The following is a 22,344-nucleotide window of genomic DNA, read 5'->3' as shown; positions in this document are numbered from 1 at the left end:
ACACATAGTTTAAAGGAAGCCCAGGCTAGGGGTGCCTCCACACTTGGGATGATTTGCTCCTGCAGATTTGCTGGTGTTGATTATAGAAGTGACCTACATCTTTTAGGCTCTCATGATCACTCTTGTAGTAAGTAAGTGGTGCACAAAACAAACATTTACAAGTAAAATGGATATTTGAACGTCAATGGCCATCTAAAATAATCATTGAAATATACACCAAAACATACTAATTAGATTTAAGAGTATGAGTGAAGGGCCTGCTGAATCTAAAGTATGGAGAAGACTACATAGATCTTAAATTTCTATAGAATAAAATCAAGGAATTCATCTTCAAGATTAAAAAAGGAATCTAAATTGAACTGAATTTAAACAATTTTTCTTCTCCTAAAGATATTATGACTTCTGACATGGATGAGAGTAACAGCAATTGTAGACACAACCATATTTAAATTAAGAAAAGATGTTCATTAGCTGAAAAATATGTGTTAAAATTCCTGCATCCCTATGTGAGTTATATGTTCCTTTATAAAGCATAATGAAAGCTCCTGAATTTAACCTGCAAAAATTTTCTCTCTTTTTTTAAGCAAAAAGAAGATACAATGAATTTCATGAACCTAAAAATTACCTGGTATTATTAATGAAATGTAGGTGCTAATTCATATAATTTTTGACTGCACTCAAAAACAGATTCTAGTCCAAATAACAAGGTCTAAAGAGTCAATTGTACATGGTGTTCAATATTTCAGTCTTAATTTCAATTTCAAGTTATAAGCCAACTAAAAATATTGTGGTTTTATATTGACAGAATTACTGCTTTTTAGCTTAATCCAGAGCAATAAATAATGTGTAGGAAAAGAATGAAGAAATCTATCATAAAACTTTATCCTTTAGCTCAATTCAGTCCAAAATAGTTCAAGTTATATGTACCTTAAATATAATAATTTAAGGGAGGTATAAACTTGAAAATCTAAAGTTTATCTCTTAATTACATATCAGTTTTGATAGCATAACTAAACTTCTGTTCATTATAATTTACAGAGTAACAACCTAAGTGTCCAATGAATGAATGAAGAAGTGATTACACACACACACACACACACACACACACAGAGGAATATTATGCAGCCATAAAAGAGGGAATCCTACCATTTGCTACAACATGGCATGTATGGATCCTGAAGGCATTGTGTTAAGTGATGTAAGTCAGACAAAGAAAAGACTGTATGACCTCATTTATATGTAGAATCTAAAAGCCAAACAAACTCACCAAAAGATATCAGACTCGTGATTACCAGATGTGGAGGGTGGGAAGAGGGAGAAATAGATGAAGGTGGTCAAAAGATACGATCTTCCAGTTACAAGACAAATACATAGCAGGGATGTAATGTACAGCATGGTGACCATAGTTAACACCATTATACAACATAAAAGAATGTTGCTAAGAGAGTAAATCCTAAGAGTCCTCATCACAAGAAGAATTTTTTTCCTTTTTCTTCTTTCTTTTTATTGTATCTCTATGAGATGATGGACATTAGCTGAACCTATTGTAGTAATCATTTTACAATATATGTAAATCAAGCCAATCCAATGTATGCCTTAAAATTATACAGTGATGTATGTCAATTACTTCTCAATAAAATTGGAAAAAAACATAAAAAAACTTAAACCACAAATCAGTTCCAGTCTCACTTGCAGTTCCAAGAAGACAGAAAAGGACAATCGGAGAGATAGAATGTCTTTATTTGGGGGAAATTAGTCTGTGAGGGCATCTCTAAGGCTATCCTCTTAGCTTTTCCCAGAGTAAATGGGCAACAGGCAAAATATTCTTCTCTCCCATGGTCAAAGAATACCTGCTGGCAGGTTCCATTATTCATTTGTAATGATTGGGATTTGGCAGTACTGTAATTTCTCTCAGGAACCATTGTTTGTTATTTAACATTAGAATGCATACAAACCATCCAGCTATCCTTATATCACCTAACTAAATGCACTCTCCCCATGTGTGAAGAAAAATAGTCAAATCACAGATATTCATGATATACAAGTCTTTGTTGAATAGGGTATTTGGATATATAAAATCTTTAAGAGAGATTAATGGTATCATACAGCATTATCATTGGAGTTGTAGAAAAAAAATATAGCATCATCTGCCTCTTTGTTTATAAAATCCATGGTATAAAGAAAACAGTATGAATTAACTAATAGCTTTTGCCTACATGTTTTAAGTTACTAATATTTTGTGAGGGTATTTGTTGTTGTCAGCACAATGTTAAGTATTTTGAATATATTTGAAAGTCTTTTTTACTGTGAATACACTGAGAGCCATTTTTATAAGCCTATATTCTAAACCTTTAAGTGGATGACCACAAAAGGCCTCGTTCCCATGAATATAAGAATATCTTTGTTTGATGATGCGTGCAGTGTAGCAATGTTATGCTTATTAACTCTTAATTATTAAGCTATTCATGTTATACAAGTACAGTTTCCGTTCAAAATTTATGTAGAAATAAAAAGTGAACAATCATGAATGTGTAAACTGTTTGTCTAATAGATAATAAGGTAATTTTTTTCCCTTTACATAGGATAGAATATTAGCATTTAAACTGGCCACATTTAATTCACTGAAACTCTTAATGGATGTTTATGTAAATAATGATACAGGAAAAAGTTTACCCCACTCACCTGTCTGTTACGTTCATCCATAATCCTCGTAATCTGAATCTTTTTTCTCCCCATAGTCCCCGTTTTTCTTCTCTCTCTCGTCCCTGAAATTATGTATTTTTTCCTTCCTTTTCTTTCTCTTTCCTTTTTCCTCCAAACAAATCTCCTTCTTCAGCACTTGCACTGCTCAGTTCCCAAATTCCTGCATTCGTTCCTGCTGGACAAAAGAGAAAAATTAAATACCACTTTAACAGAAAGGCAGTTTCATAAGAAAGATCATATTCTACTTTTTTAAAAAAGAGAACTATATGAAAGTAAGCCAATCGAATGAATGAGAATAAGTACTAAAAGCACATGGTATATCCCATGCAGGAGCATATCAAATAGGAACAGTTTGTTTTTATAATTAAAATAATCTCATAAGTAATTTAACAAGTCATTTAAATGACAAAAACTATACTTCAAAGCCCAACACTTGAAATGTATCTTTTGCAACGAGTTCCTTAATATTTTTTAATGAAATTAGGTGACTATTTTCACCCTTCTATTATGAAAAATTACCTAAATCAGAGAGTTAATGAACCTTTATATACCTGTGTATGCTAAGTAGGGCAGCTAATTCATTTTTGAAGGGAAAACAATCTCGTGTTTTGACAGCAGAGGTGATAACGTCCCTCGTTATGCAAATAGGATGGACTATTATGAAAGTGCTATTTGATATATGTAAATGTCAACTAATTTAAATCTAAATCCTTAATCTTATTTTTAAAAAGTCACTGCTCTGAGAACACTGTAAAAATAATTTGGGATATTTAATCTTACATAATAAGCAGCTATCAGCAGTGAGATCTCCTTTTCCTCTTGAAAGCCCATAAGCTGTATCTTGAATACAAGAATCAAAAAAGATAATCATTCACCGAAAAGAAATGGTGCAAAAAATTAGAGTATTACTCCATTTGTAATGATACTCTTTAAAAAAAATAACTACACTTTTTATAATAAGCTATCAGTTCTCTAAATTTAAATATTTTAAAAAGACATCTCATATGTCTTTGGGGAGTAAGATACAAAATTACAGAAGCCTGATATTATAAACTAGATATCTTTAGGTCATGAATTAAAATTAAAGAAACGATCATCGATAATATAAAATAAACCCAGAGAAACCGAGTATTAAAAGTATATATTTTACTTTGTTTTAAATTATATCTGAAAACACTTGAACATAATGAAAACGAATTGCCGTGAAATGTGGAAGTTAACAAGAAATCATTCCACATTGGATTCTTCATTTGTAAGCAACAGCTTCAATTATTCTATCCAGTCTTATGTCAAAGAATGCAACTACTTTACACGTTGCTCAGAATTTCCCTGTTTTAGTTGGTGTCTGACAAGGGACCTGAGAAATTCCCACATGTATTATGTAATGCTAAGCCAATGTCCTGGCTATTTAATAGATTATTTGGCTCCAATTCAAAGGTATTGAAACAGGAAAGCTGTTAAACACTTGGTCTGATCATCAGCTGTCTTTTGATTTCTTTAATTTAATTTCTAAATTCTTTATCACCTTGAGTAAATTTCTTTAAATTAAAATTTTCTGTGATTATCTAATTGCAGAGGCTATTATGATATAATTAGTTCTGGTGGATTAAGTGCTGCTTAAATACTAAGACCATCCATCCTCTTTTGCCCAATGCCTTTCTATGAAGCTGCAGCTCAGTTGTACCTTTGGGAATACTATATATGTTGAGTAACATCATGACCACACAGTGCTCATCAAAAATTATTACTCCAGCGGTAATTTTAAACGTTGGAAGTAGTTCAAAAGTTTTAAAGAGTTACATAAATAACACACATTTGACAAATACACATGAAAAACTTAGCTACAATAAGACATTCAAATCACCTTAAAATATGAAACATTCACAGAACACAACTGCATTATATATTCACTGTTGCCAAACACTGTCCCATCTATCTATTTTTAGAAACTGTCTTAAATATCACTCAACTGGGCAACTTTCCTGTGTTTCCTATAGTCTTACCTTAGAAGCAAGCGGCACGTTAGAATGGCATTTCCCATGCATGTGCAAGACCCCAAAGAGACAAACAGGCTTCCTCTATCACAGCAAAGCCAACCCATGAATCCACAGCAAACGCATATGGGACAATTTCCTTTCTTTTCATTTAGCTGAGGCCGGTGGCACTATCGGCTTACAGGACTATGCCTGCCTAAGCGCTTATTCACTTTAAGGTGGAAGGTCAGGGTGAACAGATTAGAGTGTGGTGACAAGGCGGGGAAGACGAGAACTTCTACAGATCCTGGTTTCAAAATACAAATAACCAACCAAGCAGAGATGCATCCCTCTGAGAAAAGTCTCTTCAGAAAGGCAGAGGGAGAACTCCTCATGAGCCAAACTTAGAAGAGTTCCTACACATCACCACCCCATATTTCACAACTTGGAGAGACGCTTTTTAAAAAGAGCAGAGCAAGGATTTTTTTTAACTCTTAAGAAAGGATGGGAAATATTTTGCCTGAAAAAAACGTATATGCATTTATCGAATATATATATAAAATAGTTGGTGAAAATACCATTGGATGTATTTTCCTTCTTGAAATATGCAAGGTAATGTAAAGAGAAACAAGCTTAAATTTCAGTAAAATTAAAATATTTTCTTGTTTTCCATAAAAATGAGTATTTCTCGAAGGGTTGCCTTCTGAACATTTTTAAAATGCAAAACTTGATATTATTATGTACATATGCAGAATACTACACGGTGATGATGCGACTTTTTTATGAAGTAAAATATGTCACGAAACGTGGCTTAGAGCATTTGATTATGGATCACCACATTTCAAGGCTGTCAGTAAAAATTCAGAGTTAGGAAGGTCAACAATAGCTCAGTAGTTGTTTTCTTAGCATCGCTACTTCTCTAAGCTGATTTTTTTTTTATGCAAAAATTATCTTGTAAGGTCAGTTTCAAGTATTAATTTGTAGGAAGTCCAGAGAAGCTGAAAAAGAGATTAAATAACTTAAGCAGTTTTAAAAATTGTTTTGTATGTATATGAAGAAAAGAATAGCTAAACTACATGTAGTAGAATTTCAAGTTATGCTGAGAACTTTCATTATGTACAATCAACCATAAGCTTAAAATAATTCCAGCAGCCTTGCCGCTACTTCTTTCCACATGAAAGAAGCATTCTTGGAAAATGACAGAGCTACACAGAAACAATCAGTAATTAAAAAAAGAAAAAGAAATGCTCTACCACAGTTACACTCTATAGAGCTACAGTCTTCTGCATTTTTTTTTCTTTTTGTCAACCTAAATATAAGAAAAATAAAATCAGGCTGCTTACTAAAAAGGGGAACTTCATTATGGCAGGCTTCTGTTCACTTTGAGTTTGGCATAAGCAAACAGATGAAGGCAAAGTGGTTTTGAGACCCAAGTAGAGAAGAATTTCTTGTGGACAGATGCTAAAGATCTTTCTCCCACCCCAGCTCTCTCATTTACAAACAAGTTCCCTTGAGTGACACACTCCTCCTCCCCCCTTCCCTGCTTCACTTTTTCTTGCTCTCTTCCTCCCTCTCTCCCTCCCTCCCACAAATCCCTCCCCGTAACACAGAAGAATCTTGACAGAATGGCAGGAAACACGCACAGACTGGTCAGGGAAGGATATGATGTCAGCAACCACGAACAATAAAAGGTGTAAAGGTGCTTCCTTCCCTAAACTGTTCCAGAAGTGTAAAATGGGAACCAAAACTCTTCACTTCCTTCTCTGAGCAGAACTGTCTGAGTGTGCTGTGCTGCACACCACACACAGAGAGGTTTTTGAGAGGTTCAGATAAGGGACAATGACAGAAATCCAGACATGGGGACGCAATTTTCTATTTCTATTTTTAAAACACCTAAGAAAAATCCATTTCAGTTCTAGGTTAGTATTTTGTAGGATTTCTTTAGGAAATAAAAATAAAACGAACAAATTCACTTCGGTGAAGGAGGAGATATGTCATAATTACATTTTACCATGCCTCACAAAAATCATCTGATACAGTTGATGCAGTCATATAATCTTAATTTACCCTTTGAAGTACATGAAGAATTCTGTATAGGTAAAGACCTAACTGGTTAAATTATATTTTTGGTAAAAAAAAAAAAAAAAAAAAAAAAAAAAAAGATTTGCCAACTGTCCAAAAAAAAAATTTCAGTGTTTGTCAGTGAAAAACATTGGTCACTTCTTTGTACTCATAGTTTAAAAAAAGATATAGTGGGTGCGGGGAAAAGATGCCTGTTATTGAAGCTCTCAAAGTTCTTTTAAAAAATTCAGAGTAAGAATCAAAGAAACTAACATAAACTTTCAGTATATAGTGAAACTATTTGTTTCAATCTCATCACTATGAGGTTCCTTCTAACATGGAAATGGCAGTCTACCATAAGATTTCTGTAGGAAGAAAACCACATATCAAGTGGATCTGAGTCATCTTCAGATTTCAATCATCTTCCCACAACACTTTGATTTAGAAATTAAACACAACCTTCAGTTACGTGTTTTGATCGTAGAGTGAGACTGCCATGCCACATTAAAAGATGTGGGAAGAAATTAATTCTCTTCTGCTAAACTTATCTTTGCAAAGCATGTATTTTGCTACAATAAGCACAATGCAGTCACTTAAATAAAAACAGCCTATGGATAATGATAAAACATTAAAGTATGTAATATCAATTTGCAAAGAAAGAATTCTGGTTTTCTTTTATTCATATTAGCAAATAACTTCTTCACTGACTCACATTTTCACTAACACAAGCATCATCGTATAATGCTTTATAAAAACTCAAGGCTGAAAACCAAGCACATTATATCACACAAGAAATTATACGGCTAAATAAATACAAGCTGGATTCTTAGTAAGGGACAAGAATGATCTTAAGCCCAGTCGCTGCAAGCCTGGTATTACTAATTCAAATAATTAAATGATCCATTATTATTTTAAGTGGAAAACTTTGCTCATTATGTACATCTAAGTACATTTAACTATCTTATATATTTGAAAGACATATGAGGCATGTAATTATATTTTGGTTAAAAGGAATAAGTAGAACTTTTACTTTTTTCCTGCTTAAGAGGCATTTTGAACTTCAAAAGATATAATAATAATTATTATTCTTATTGTTACTGAATAAGAGTAACACATCACATCAATAACACATCACATCAACTATGTGATGTGTTATGAGTTGGGGAATATTTCCTCGGTCCTGAAAGTCATTCACTTCTAAGTTTATGATGTTCTAGATAGCATATTATGTTACCCTAGCTATGAATGCAAGCTGAATTCATTTTCGACACATAGCCAAAACTTACCTTCCTAAAGGTACTTAAAAAAAAACACCATTATGTACCACTGGATAAACACTATCATGCCAAACACAAAGTTATTTTCTAAATTTATTCAAATTTAGTGTCCATATGATGGGATTTTGAGTCATCTTCAAGACTCTGTAACATAGTATCACACACAAATTATAATGTCATCTTTCAGTTCCTCACACATACTATGCTGCTCCCTACCACAGGGCCTTTGCATGTGCAATTCCCTCTGCCTGGAATGCTCCTCCTTCCCTCCTATGCCTCCTTAACTTCTTCCCTTCCTTTCTCAGCTTTAATCTCACCTCCTCAGGAAGCACTCCATCTTTTCATGATCTCAACAAATCCCCCACAAGGACTCACAGCACCATGTCTTCCTTTGTAGCACTTGTCATAACTGAAATTGCCTGTTTTCCGCAACATCTGTTTTGTCTCACTTTTGTATTCCCTGTATCTACCCCACTTCCAGGACCTAGTATGAGCTAATAAATTAGTTGATTAACGATTTTAAGATTTTTATCTCTCACGTGTGTATTTTCTTCAGTTGTTATTTTTAATGACTCCTCCTGAGGACATTTTCGTATTTTTGTTTATACAGAAGCAGGTTGATAACCTCACTTAATCCTTTGTCATATTTATAGAGCATGTCACATATGGAAGAAGAGTAATTTATCCTCAGAAGTGGAAGTAGAAAGAATTTTGGAGTCAGGAAGCTCAGGTTTGAACTTCAGCTTATTGCTGTTCCCTACAATAAGTTGGGAACAAACATTTTTTTTAAAGATTTATTTATTTTAGAGCAAGAAAGCGAGCATGAGTGTGAGCAGTGGGGAAAGACAGAAGGAGAGGAAGAGAATCTCAAGTAGACTACCTGCTGAGCATGGAGCCCCATGTGGGACTTGATCCCACAACCCTGAGATCATGACCTGAGCTGAAATAAAGAGTAGAATGCTTAGGGGTGCCTGGGAGGCTCAGTCAGTTAGGCATCTGACTTCGGCTCAGGTCAATAAACTTCCTGATATGCAACACAGCTATCGTCATTAAAGGTAGTACGATATGCTAAGTGGGTCCATAGCACTACTGGGAACATGGCCTACTCCTTGTAAGACTGCTTCAGTTTTGAGGCATAAAATGAAAGCCATGTTACACAGTGAGGCCACCAAGTGAATCATAGTCCTTACATATACCATGAAGACTTCACTTTGCAAAGCTAATGATGAGCAAGTTCTAACAGGTAATGTTTCATTTATACCTTAACAATAATCATTATATGAAGACAAAATTTACAATGTTATAAAAATTAAGAAGTTTCTCTTAAATTTCAGTCATGGAAGAGCTTCAGGCTGCAAAAGTAGAAATAACTAGGGAAATATATCAATTTTCCCAATGACCACGGCTGCTGAAAACTCTACATTAATGCTTCTAGTCCTACTTTAATATCTTTCCCCAAGGACAAAAAGAGATGAAATGTATGTCAGAAATATAATAAGGCTAAAAAGGAACTCGCTTTGAAAACCTCTGCAATTAATTTAATAAAGTGGGCCTAACCTGCCATTATCACTGACATAAATCATTTTATTTACACAATTCTAGAATTTAGGAGACACATACCTTTAAACAACTGTGTTGCATCATAAACAATTTAGTAAACATGGGGGGAAGCACAGTTTCTCTGTCACGGTGTTCCATGGTATATTTTGTCTTGAACACTTTTTTTTACGATGCAGCTTAAACAGCATTCTCCATTCCCCATGCCAAAATAAACTCCAAATGGTCTAAATATGTCAAGAGCCTTGTGCTATTGAACCACACTGCAGTTTTTTCGTCTTTCCACATCATATTAAGTAATTAATTCGTGGTTCTATCATGTCTTTGTTTTCCTAATTTTTCACAACAGTACAGCCACCACATTTTCTTTCAAAGGCCACTTAGTTATGTGGCAGAGCTTACCACAAAGGTAAATCCTGCATGGTCTCATCACAAAGCAAGAGCTACTACTTAGCATCACAGAGTGTGTTCTGTTCCCCAGCTGTAACCTCTCAGTAAGAATATGCAGCTGGATTTTTTTGTTGTTGTTGCTGTTATTGAACAAAGCAAGTAAAGCAACTATACAACACCAATATTAGTGAAACAAAATTGTCAGCCCTCAGAGCAAGCGGGCTTGAAAGGGGAGATGCTGTGATTATACATTATCATCTTATTATAACAAAATCTGAATTCCCAGGCATCTCATAATCCTGTCAGAAACAAATTTTACGTTCATTATTTTTTTAACCTTTAATGTATCATATTTCATTATTAAAGTGGAAATATTCTATAAATTTCTTTCTCAAAAGCCTATATGCACAGGACACAGTTTTTAGCCTTACTGATACGTCAAAGTGTGTGTGTATGGATGTGAGTGGAGAGGACATTCTCCTACAAAACTGCAGCAAATGGAAAAAAATCATGTTTTAGTCTTCTATAATGTGAGGATAAAACAGGAAGAGTACATTTTAAGACACCTGAATAGTCATGAGTGTCATCACTAGTAAATAATCACGGTGTTACTAAGATTGTGATATGAATAGTTAAAAGGACATTGTAAGGTTTTGTTTTATTCTGTATTCAAATATTATAATTGTTAAACAATTGAAAATTATGTCCTTCAAATAATTTGCCTCTGTTGTTACTTGCCTATTTATTTAATATTTAAAGATGACCTTGAAATGGAAAGAAATACTACTGTCCTCCTGCCAATGTTTTTGTTATACAATAAGATGAATAAGCTTGATAAATCACCCACTATTTACGTTGAATGCCATTTACTTTTGTCTCGAGTTGAACTTCAGAAATTTAGAAAGTTTACACAAAAGCCTTCCATCTAATATACATAATACTCAAAATGCCGTAATAATGTCTCTCAAAATATAGATGTTTGATATTGCTGTTACATGTGGCTGAACATGGAAACCAGTGATTCATCAATTTTTCTATTCTCTTCATCTCTTTTACAGCATCCTAATCAACCTAATTAAGGCTTTGTTCATCTGAAACCTCTGATGACAATTTGTTTAACTCTATCCCACTGTGGTCTTCTTATAAGGAGAATTAAATCTGATCTTCTGACAGCAATCATTAAATGATCCCAACTGGCCCCAATTAAGCCACATGGCTCACGGGCTTCCATACAGTCAAGTGCCAAGTTCTCTGTTTCATTTGCACATCATTCTTTACCTTGGTTTATTTTCTTAAAGCCAATTAAGTATGTGTCTTATCGAGTGGAACTAAATTTCCTTGTGTACACTAGCTTAAGACACTGTGCATCAATTGACTTTGCAGTCACACTGAAGTATCACACAGGGCTCCTAAAGCCTCTCTCTAGCTGTAGTACTACTAATGAAAAGAAAAAAACCCACTTTAGATTTACTTACTCATGCTGAAATTGACACATGTACCTTCTCAAAATAGTATACATATTCATACAGTTCTGGATAATATAAATCAATAATAACTTTCCATTTGGCTTATTTACAGCAATCCTTCAATAGAGTAGTATCTAAATTTAGTAGAGTCTAATATCCTTTAAAAAAAATTTATCTTTTTAAGACCTTCCAAAAGAGCAGTACCAAAGTAAGACTTCTGAAGTTAACCTTTCCTACCCTTAATTTCTGCTCTAATTTTTTCACATATGCTCAATTGTAAGCTCTGTAATGATGTTCGCAGGTCTTCCTTATGAATGCAGGTAGCCTCAGGATTTAGAGCTCATTGATTGTGTGCTACTCCAGGGAAATGGCTGATTAAAAACAGCCTCATGAGGAGGAGTAGCTCCTATTCACATCTGTCTCATCTTATACTAAACTCTAATACCTGTATGGAAATTTGACCCCTAGCTTTGGCTTTGGAGAACCGCACTTTGCAGAGTCCTTATACCTTAGATGTCAGGGCAGAAACACAGTTAAATTAATCTCAATATGACTGGTGTTTGACACAGTTTCTGAAGGCCTTAATCAATTATCCTGACTACTTTTCTGAGAATATAAACAAATGTGCAGTATTTTTACATCTATTCTAATTATAGCTATCACTGATCATCTGTTGGTATCTGATGCAGGCTATCTGTCACAGTTCTCAGAGCAGATGGATTAGAACATATCTGTTCATCCTAATCATATATTAGAAACTGACATTAAGGTAGAAAACTGAAATGGATGCTATGCATCTTATTGGACATTAACTTTGATGGAACACGTAATTCTTTTTATTCCTTGACCAACAGATGTAACTATAAGGAAAAAAGAAAATATAAATACTGACATTTGGAAACACCTAGAAAAAAATGGTACCTGCATTTTCTTTATGACAGCTAAATAATCATCTACTCAATAAATAACTGTTCTCTTCAAAAGAGGAAAATTAAAAATATTTATTACAAAATGCTGGTGATTTAGAAAATACTAACAACCTAACAACTGATTGACTTTAAGAAAATGTATAATAAATATAATAAATTTTAGCAAAGCAAAACAGATGCTGGGGTGTTGTATTATGAAATATTTCTCACTGTATTATAGTAATCTCCAATAAGGTTTGATGTTAATTTTAGAGCATGCTTCTGCTAAAAAGGGCAAACCCTGCAACAGATTTAGTACAAAGAAGCTGAAAATATCCTGTGGAAAAAAAAAATCTGTAGTGAAATCAGCCAGCCCAAATCCTGCCATTACTCAGCACTGCAGTGACGTGCGGATGTTTGTAGTGGTTTGAGGAGCCAGCAGGGGTGGAAACTCTACGTACTCGACTTCAACATGATTGCAATTGAACCTCATCAAAGTAAGAGCTCATAATTTGTCACAGAAAACAGCCAATTAACATATGTTAGAAAAAGGCTTCATAAAGATAATATATGATTAAAGACCCAGTGCAGCTGTTGAAAATCAAAACTATGCATTTAAAAAAGAAATCTCAGCCTGAGCTTCCGTATGGTTAAACTGATAATGGCTACTATGATTTTTTTTTTAAAGTAGAAAAATATAATTACAGTGCTTCTCATAAGTTTGGGGTTATGGCAAGGGAGAACTGGGTACTGTGGTATTATTTACTATGCCTTACTTAGTTCTATAAATAGTCAAAGCCCTTGCCAAAACTCTGTAGTTACTTTGTTATAGTGCTATTTTAAAACACAGACCTTCATTGTGAGCTAAATGGCCTTCAGGATGCACTTTGTAGTTAGAGCATTCCTCTCAAAACTATATCCTCCCTTTATCTGTGCAAAACTCTGGGACAAGAGGACTCTCCAAGACAGCCCTGCTTGCTGTAAAACACACTAGGGCTGTGTAACACACGGCTTTATACTTCAGAACTTTTGTCAGGGTTGGTGGTCAGGAATGCTGCCGGTTAAAGGTGAGAAATGAGACTCTGGTGCATGCATGCAGTACAGATCCTCTCCGGCAATGGTTCGCAGGCTACCTGCCACGGCTTTGGAGCAGAGGAACTACATGTAACTACGTATGTGCTGCATTCTTATCAGAGATTTAAACTCAACTTTAGCTAGGACCATGTGGGCAAATCAAATCCTGGTGAAACTAATGTCATCAGAGACTTTGAGCCAAGATAATGATGCTTAATATTACAGATTACAATGAAAAAGCTTGATCTTTAGTTACAGAGACATAAATGTGTCAAGCATGATGCTACGTACTAGGGACACCACCGTGAACCAAATAAACAAGGTCTTGGTGTTCACCAAACTTACATACTAAAGGGAGAAAGAGGCAATAAACAAGCACACCGATAGGATGATTTTAGAAAAAGAAGGGCTGGAAAGAAAATACCACAGTAGAACAGGCAAGGAGGTGACTGAACAGGAAAGGGCAGAGGTGGATAGTGCTGTCAGGGAAGATGACATTTGAGAAGATGACATCTGAGGACAGATCTAAAACCCAGATAGAGTCTGGCAGTATTTGGAGGATGACTACTCCAGCCTGAATACCCCATGGATACTCTGCTTGTCACGGTTGCTACAAACAGCCAAACCCTAGTTTCCCAAACCTCAATTTCCTCATCTACAGAATGGGAGTAATAGCATTTAAATTCCTTGACAAGGTTGCGAGGCTCAAATAAAAAACAGCACTATACTCATTTGTAAAAATTCAATTGCATACAATTCAGTTTCATAAATTGTGTAAACTTGTTTTCTTCACTTCAGTGTTGTAAAATTTCTCAAAAGTAATAAACACTTTGAAGCACTGATAATATAGTATAATGTAAAAGGTTTCTCAAATGATACAAACTGAATCCAAAGGTATGTGTGTCTTCCTTTGAAATGTGGATATTTCCTTAAATCAGTATATACTGGCTGAAATAGTTCTTGGGCATGTAAGTTCCTTTTGCAGTGTTAAATATGCACAGAGCCATGAACAATCTGACAAATACAATGTAAAACTTCTGCAAATGTGAAATATAGGATTATATATTTTAAGCCGTACCTTCTTTCTTTTAGAAATAAATAAGCTTACAATATTACTAATGTACCTGAGTCACTAGGGTAGGTTGATTTATTTCCTCTCTCACAGGACCCAACTCCCAAGCAATCAGCACAGTTTTGATTAAGATCTCAGCGATATTTGAAAATCCCAGTGTCTCACTGTATGGGAAATGTTCACATATCTTTGGACATACCCATCTAATGAGAGTAAGCTATGTAGCCTCAAGCCAAACAGATTAATTTCCAACTTGGAATGAATAGACAAATTGAATCATCTAGTATTTTTTAAATTAAAGTGTTTTTAAGAGGAAAAATACAAAATTTAAGGATTATGAATTTTAATAAATAAGAAATTAGAGTACAAGGCACTAATACACTTTAATTTTAAAAGCTGTTATATAGAAATGCCAAACGAAAAACTAGTATTTTAAGTAAGGAGAGAGATCAACATTTTCAATGCAACAAAACTTTATTTAAGAAATAGCGGGTATACGCTTTCAATTCTCCCTCTCCTGCCAGTCAGTTTAAGGGTGAGTAGCATAAATTTGATCCTTTACTGCACTAATTTCTTTGTATTTCCTATTTGGTGAACATAATTTATAAGTTTTAAGATAGGGTAAGTTGTATAATTTACCATGAAACCTAAATTAACGCTGATTTATTTTCATTTATAATGGATTTAATGCCCCAAAAAAGAATTGTATATATGAAAAGTTTTTTTTCTAGTCAAAAGGTTGTCTTTCCTTTCCTAAATGAATCATCATACAGATATCTTTTCTAATGAAAATCAGCATAGTGTTTGATTCTATTCTCAATGTTAACTGGTATTTCGCACTGCATACTCATCTCCCTCCCTCCCTATCTTATAAAATGACCTCTGGAGGACACTCACCTCCCCCTCTAAAACCCAGTCATAATTGCATGCAAAGCAGGCATGTAAATCTGAGTTTCTTCTCTCTCTTTGTAGCCTTCCCCACTCCATTTTTTCATTTCATCACCTTCCTTTATCTCTTTTTCCACATGTTTAAGACTGATGGGATATGGAAAGTGAAACTGTCAAAGAGCTAGGAATAGAGGTGTTCTCAGACGAACAGAATGTTTCCTCTATACACCCAGGCAGGGCAAGTGTGCTGCAGAGGGCCAGCGTGGGCCTGGGGTAAGCTAAGTCAGTTCCTACGCTGAAGGCCTGGCAGGAGGCTCCTTATCTCAGCATGTCTACACATTCTGTCCCAGGCTATTTTCAAGGATAGCCCAAGTCATCCTTGGCAGATCCTAATACATGGAAAGTATTACAGTACTTCCCCTGTAAAAAAGACCATGCCATCACAGATCAGAAGTTTACTGAAATGAAGTTTTTTTTTTTTAATCCTGATTCTCTAAAAGCTAGGATCTAGAAGAAAGCACTCATCAGTGGAAGCAAGTCCATGACTCTCTTCAGAACCCTCGGCATGGATTCCAAAGATCAGTGGTTAAGAATTTCTCAAAAAAAAAAAAAAAAAAAAAAAAAAAAGAAAGGAAATAAAAAAAAAATGAAGAAAACAAATTTCTTTGCTGCAGGACTTTTCATATTCTTCAGTATGCTAGATGCCAGAATCTGGGCTATTTCCAAGTGTATCCAGAATATGTTTTGGGAAATGCTAGCTTTAAAAAAAGGAATAAGCTTCTTCCTTCTGACTACCGAATACACTGCACTGCTAAAATGCCCTAAACCAACACTGTTCATTGCCCGGCTCAAAGAAAACATATGAGTATTGTTGAATAATTGATAAAACAATAAAAAAACTATTCTTTTAGCAGCTTTACAAAGGAGTACAGATATGATTATCAAGTGCAGAAAACTGTTCTTTTAAAGTAAAAATACTAATAAAATATTTAGCAATTAGTGCAATAAATTTCCAAAGCACTAAGAAGTGGTATAGTGAAAAGAAAGCTCTATTTGTAATCAGATTCTTGGCTGGGTTCTGCTACACATGAGCTGCATGTCTCTGGGGCAGTCAACTGCTCTGAATCTCATTTTCCTCAGCTATATAAAAGGAGCCAGGTTCAATTTCTAAAAACCTCTTTCAAATTCCTAAATGGTCTAAGTTTGGTAAATGTGTAAGATAAAATAATGTCAAAATGCTTCTCCAAAGGATATAGTCCTAGAAACACAATACACTGACAAAGATATTTAACTGCCTGGGTAAATCGCATTGTTTTTTCCATACTTGTTGCTTCAAAAAGTTGGTTCACCTCAGTCTCGAGCAATATAAACAGTTAAGACTAAGGCTGCATTATGTGCTTTGAAATACTAATCATATTTAGAAATTTAATAAACAGCCAAGAATTATAAAATACTATAGCACCAAAAGCTTATTAATTCCAATCCTCACAGCAGCCTATGAGAAAGGCTACTTTATCATTTCTATTTCACAGGAAAAAAAGCTGGAGACAGAGAGGTTAAGTTACTTGCCCAGGGTCACACAGCTAGTGATAGGGTATATGTAATTACAGAGTATATAAATGCCGTCCCAGACTCAGTACTCGAACCGCATACTCTGCTACTTCTCTATGCAGCAAGGTACTATTCATGAGAGTGCTTTCAAGTTAAAATTCTATGCAGAAAATGGGATGTTCAGAGGGTTTTAATGAAATCTAAGAGGTACTTTTAAAATCAGTGTTCTTTAATTCATCTAACATTCTCCTATTCTTTTTTTAAAAGACTTTATTTATATATTTGACAGAGAGAGAGAGAGAGAGCAAGAGTGAGCGCACAAGCAGAGGGAGAAGGAGAAGCAGGCTCCCTGCCAAACAGGGAGCCTGATGCAGGGCTTGATCCCTGAGCTGAAGGCAGATGTCCAACCAACTGAACCATCCAGGCATCCCACATTCTCTTATTCTTGATGGCAAAAAGAATTTACTTCACTATGCCAAGTAGGGGGAAAGACTGAAACTCAAATTGGGTATTTGTTATTAGATTATCAGATTCATCAGCATCAGTGGGTTCCTACCTCTCCTTTTTTACAGATGAATATGGGTGCTCAGAGGGGAAACCGGGTGAATGTCTATGAATCAGCATATATTCATCATGACGCCTGGGCAAAAACATGAAAACAGGTGTCTTCCTGAGGATAGATCAGGAGAGTCAACTTCATTCATGATTAAGAGGAGTATTACAAAGAGTATTACAGATACCTTGTCTCCACGCAGTCATCTTGCTCTCTTTTAGAGTACCTTGGGTAGGTTTCAAACCCAGATCCAATTCACTCTGGTCTTACCTTGGCCCTTAACCCACTAAGACTCTCCTTTCTGCTCCTCCTCTTGTTCCTCCTTCTCTTTATGCCTTTCCCTTATCTCCTCAAATTATGATCTATCACAATATTCTTCTCTACTGAGTGGAGTTTCCACTTCAGAATTTTATACACTTGCCTATTTTAGAATTCTTTGTGTTTGAGACCTTTGGCTGTAACTATGCAATTCACACTCCCTAAATATATTACTTTAGAAGTAATTTTATGTATATCAGCTTTATAGGACACACACCTAATAAAACATACTATTAATTGTATAAAAACAGTTGACATAATTGGCAATATAATTGTTGAGGAAAAATCACACACTTCAGTGTATTACAGAAGTTCACATCAGTTTTTCCACAATGTATCACATAGCCTTGCTCTGTCAGAGCATACATAGTGTGAGGAAGTAATAGTTTGTCTATTTTCAGCATGTATCAGACTTTTCTCCTACTTTCGTAGAGAGAGCACTGTGGTACAAATATAAGTACATATATATTCATTTATGTATTTACAGAGGTTATTGTACCAGCTGATGAGCACACTGGTCAGAGCCATTCAAAAGCTCCATAATCAACAATGACCTATTATACTCAAGCCTGAATTCAATTTAAGATGCTGGGCCCTTGAATGGGCAAAGTGAAAGCTCAACATGGCTGCATCTATAGCCCATGCACTTGAAGAGGGCTTTTGGTAAACAGGAAATCTCTGAAAATTCTAATTCAGTAAGAAAGGACCTGTTGGCAAATGCTGCCTTTCACAGTGAAGAGATGTCTGGAATAATTTTTATATCAGAGCCACTCACACCTGTTGAGAAGAGTTCTGAGAAGTACAGAGGTGCTATCACTTTCAGATGCTAGAAAAGTGAACACTGCCATCAAGTAACTAGTTAACATACCAAATCATTATTTGGCCACTTTTCTGATGACTCTAAAATTCAAAATTACATAAAAATGTTCATCTTATATAAGAATTGGAAAACAATGAATATAGCACAACTTCTATTCAGTTCCTTTAAAAAAGTAGGATAAATATTTAATAGATGTTTGTCTAAACTTATTATGGAGTAATTCAGGATGGGCTTGGAAATTTCAATTTCCTTAAACTGGATCTTTAGGAGATCCATTTTAAAATTTAACTAAATTTTGCCATGCTAGAGAAGAGCAAAATAATCTATTTTTTTGTTGTTGAAATATGTATCTATATTTCCACTCAACCAAGGTAAGAGTAGAAATGCCAGACATTAATACTGGCAGAGGCCATGCAAGGTTATACCGTTTTCTCCTCCTTCAGATAATACCATCCTCAAATTATTTCACAAGGATTCCACCTCTCCTATTTTTAAGGCCTTCCGGAAAAGGAGCAACATAACCTTCCTCAGTAACCTATTTTGATATTTCACAACTCTCACTCAGGAAATTCTGACTTATAGCTAATCCCTCACAGAATACTTTATGCCCACTCCTCTTGTTCTACCCTCTGTACAGAGAACACATCTGATGATCATGTCCTCATTTCATATACTTCACGACTGTATATTGAATTATACCTGTTTTGATTATCCTGTCCTTGCTTTATTTTCTATTTCCACCATATTTGCAGCTCTTCAATTCAAATCATATCTGTCTTTAACTCTCTAGTCCAAAAAAACATATATAGTACTCAAAACAGGTTGTTTTTGTATATTGACATCAACTACATATTTTTAATGATCTACACACTGCACAAATTTTAAATCCAAAGTTTATCTGTTTCATTTATTTCAATTTTGCATTGTCTTCCCTTGCCAGACTTGCTTCTACCCAACTCTTCTACATTTTGTATGTAAAGAGTTTATTTGTATTTCCTTAGCTTCATGATTTCTCACCACTTACTCAGTTTATCTGGGCCATCCCCTGCTCTCTTCTAAAAATATTATCATTGACAGTTACCTTCTAGTCTTTAAAAATTCTTAAGAATAGTACCTTGTAGGGACGCCTGCGTAGCTCAGTGGCTGAGTGTCTGCTTTTGACACAGAGTGTGATGCTGGGGTCCTGGGATGGAGTCTCACATTGGGCTCACCACAGGGAGCCTGCTTCTCCTGCCTGTCTCTGCCTCTCTTTCTGTGTCTCTCATGAATAAATAAATTACATCTTAAAAAAAAAAAAAGAGAGAATAGTACCTTGTAGCCTTGTAATGGCATTATAAGAATTCCTGTTACTAAAATTATCTTAGCCTTAGTTAGAACTGCCCAGGAATTCCATATTTGGTTTGTTTCTTAGTATCACTTGATTCCACAGGTCAAAGGTACATATGTTACATTTCTATGTACCTAGACACAAGCATGAGTTCATTTTGTTGGTTAATAAAGGTAAAGGATAAATAAAGCAAAGAAACATTTCATTTATTCCTTCATTGGAAAATTTGTTTGTTTTTTATTTTATTTTTATTTTTTATTTTTTGTTTTAGTGCTGTAGTACTATGTTTTAGGCACTATTTTAAGGGATAAATCTAAAGAATAAACCATAAAAATTCATACCTTTGTGGAACTTGAAATATTTCTGGCATTATCTATATTTTCTTTCGCCTCCACATGAAAAAATGGGCTATACTTTATTTTATCCTTTGCTGTTGTTATTGTTTATTGGTTAAAGCTGAATGGATTTGTACATACCATGCATTATTTTTGATTCTCCTTAACAAATTTTAAGCCTTCACTATTTCTTAGGATGTTCACTTCCATACTGTTTTTAATTTCTTCTTTTCTCATAATGCTTTTAAAATGTCTGTTTTTTTTTTTATGGGTCTTTTTTTAGCCAACCAGATTCTCTCCTCCCTTTCTGTTTGTGATACCAGATGAAGTGGTTGATCACTTGTGCAATCTTCCATCCTACATTTTAAATTTTCTAAGAATACTTTAAAAATATTTCCAAGTCCTTTGAAATATGCTTCATTAATAGTCATCTGTGTCACCTTACAACGTTTGAACTGGAGAAGGCATCTACCATAGAAACTTCTGCCCCTCTCCCAATCCTGCCCTAGGAATTGGGAAAAGGTATGCTGCAGAGACAGGCACATCACTGGCAACTGGCTAACAGTTAAAATAGATGGAGTTATTTTCAAAGATCCCAATATATTGGGTGGTGATATCTTTTTAATGTTTTCCTATCTCATTTCTTTTTGGATCCAGAGCTTTGTAAAATGTCTCTTTATTGTTCGTGTGTGTTACAATTTTTTTAAAAAAAATCGTGACATGAAAAGTATTTCCTATTTGGGTCTGTTTGTTCCATTAGCTATTTGCCTCTCCCCAAAACTGTATTTGAAGCATAAACATTGAAACATAGACATATTCCAACACCTAAAATATTGCATGTGTCATTGAAATTCTATTTGAAAAATCAATGGTGGACCAATGCATTGTTGGGATTAGAATTAAGTTTAAAAAAATTGAAGTTTAGAAAAAAAAAATTGAAGTTTAGAATTCTACTGAGACACTGTACAAAAATGCTACCAATTGCCAAGTACAGTGTATGCTACACAATCACAAATAATTTTAATATTTCTGAAATTCAACTTTTGTATCTCATTCAATTTTTTCTAAGACTCATTTTCTCCACTACCAAGTAAGGATATATTAAATAGGTAATATACATGTTTCTTCTATGTCTAATGACAGATTTTATGATCCATGATCTATTGAAACTCATATTTATGATTTTCTTCAATCCAGAAAATTATCATGTCGGGAGATTCTACTTCAGATTGGCAACATGGATATGCGCAACGAAGACAGACACTCAACCACTGACCAACTCAGGCATTCCCTGAGCTTTAATCTAAAAATAAATCTCAATGTTTGATTCTTATTAGATTAGAGAAGGGTGTTTCATTTTCTGTTTTCAACTTTATTATTAAAGTGGAAATAAATTCTTAAAGTGGCCTTTCCACTTTATTCTTAAAAATTGGGTGTAAGGGCACTTGGGTGGCTCAGTCAGTTCGGCCTCTGCCTTCTGCTCAGGTCATGATCCTGCGGTCCTGGGATCAAGGCCCACATTGGGCTCCCTGCTCAGAGGAGAGTCAGCTTCTCCTTCTCCCTCAGACCCTCCTCCCTGCTTATGCTCTTTCTCTCTTTCTGTCTCAAGTAAGTAAATAAAATATTTTTTAAAAATTGGGCTTAAAATATATTGCTATTTGTAGTTTAAACATAATGCACCAAAAATACTAAGTTTTTCTCTGATTTAAATTATATTTCTTGATGTGCTTCTATTTAAAATTATTTCAAGGGCAGCTTAAATAGTGTTATAGGCTACTAGCAACCATTTATACTTGAAATTTATAGCCAGAGAAAAGGTACTCCTAATTTTTCATTTGGTGTATGCCTTAGTAGTGTAAACATAATAAGGAATTCTGATTATATAGATCAACTTGACAATGAATTGGAAATAGGCACTAGTAAAGACTGAATTTATAGGTGAATTGATGATAAATGCACTATGCTGTAATTTACTGGACATGCCTTACCTCATAAATTTCTGTGTCCTTCTTATCAATGATTCTTAAGGTTCTATGTATGAAAATAATTCCCTTTGTGCACTTACTATAAC

At 34.7% G+C, this 22,344-nt stretch overlaps 1 protein-coding gene across 39 annotated transcripts in view; it reads right to left on the bottom strand.

Annotated features, from left to right (window-relative positions):
* Positions 1-22,344, bottom strand: part of MEF2C (myocyte enhancer factor 2C) — a 169,054-nt gene that overhangs the window by 93,809 nt on the left and 52,901 nt on the right. For 20 of the 39 annotated variants that reach the window (XM_072791991.1, XM_072792090.1, XM_072792020.1 and 17 more), the window contains one exon: positions 2,683-2,875. In XM_072791991.1, coding sequence (XP_072648092.1) covers positions 2,683-2,736 — 54 coding nt within the window. In that variant the 5' untranslated portion in view covers positions 2,737-2,875. Of the gene's footprint in view, positions 1-2,682; positions 2,879-4,706; positions 6,191-6,319; positions 6,462-22,344 lie in introns of those variants that run through there. The other 19 variants (XM_072791994.1, XM_072792092.1, XM_072792004.1 and 16 more) reach the window with 4 other exon arrangements.

Source organism: Canis lupus, chromosome 2, assembly GCF_048164855.1.
Source record: "Canis lupus baileyi chromosome 2, mCanLup2.hap1, whole genome shotgun sequence".
NCBI classification, from domain to species: Eukaryota; Metazoa; Chordata; class Mammalia; order Carnivora; family Canidae; genus Canis; species Canis lupus.
Note: the sequence above shows the minus strand (reverse complement) of the source record. Positions and strands in the feature narration are given on the sequence as shown.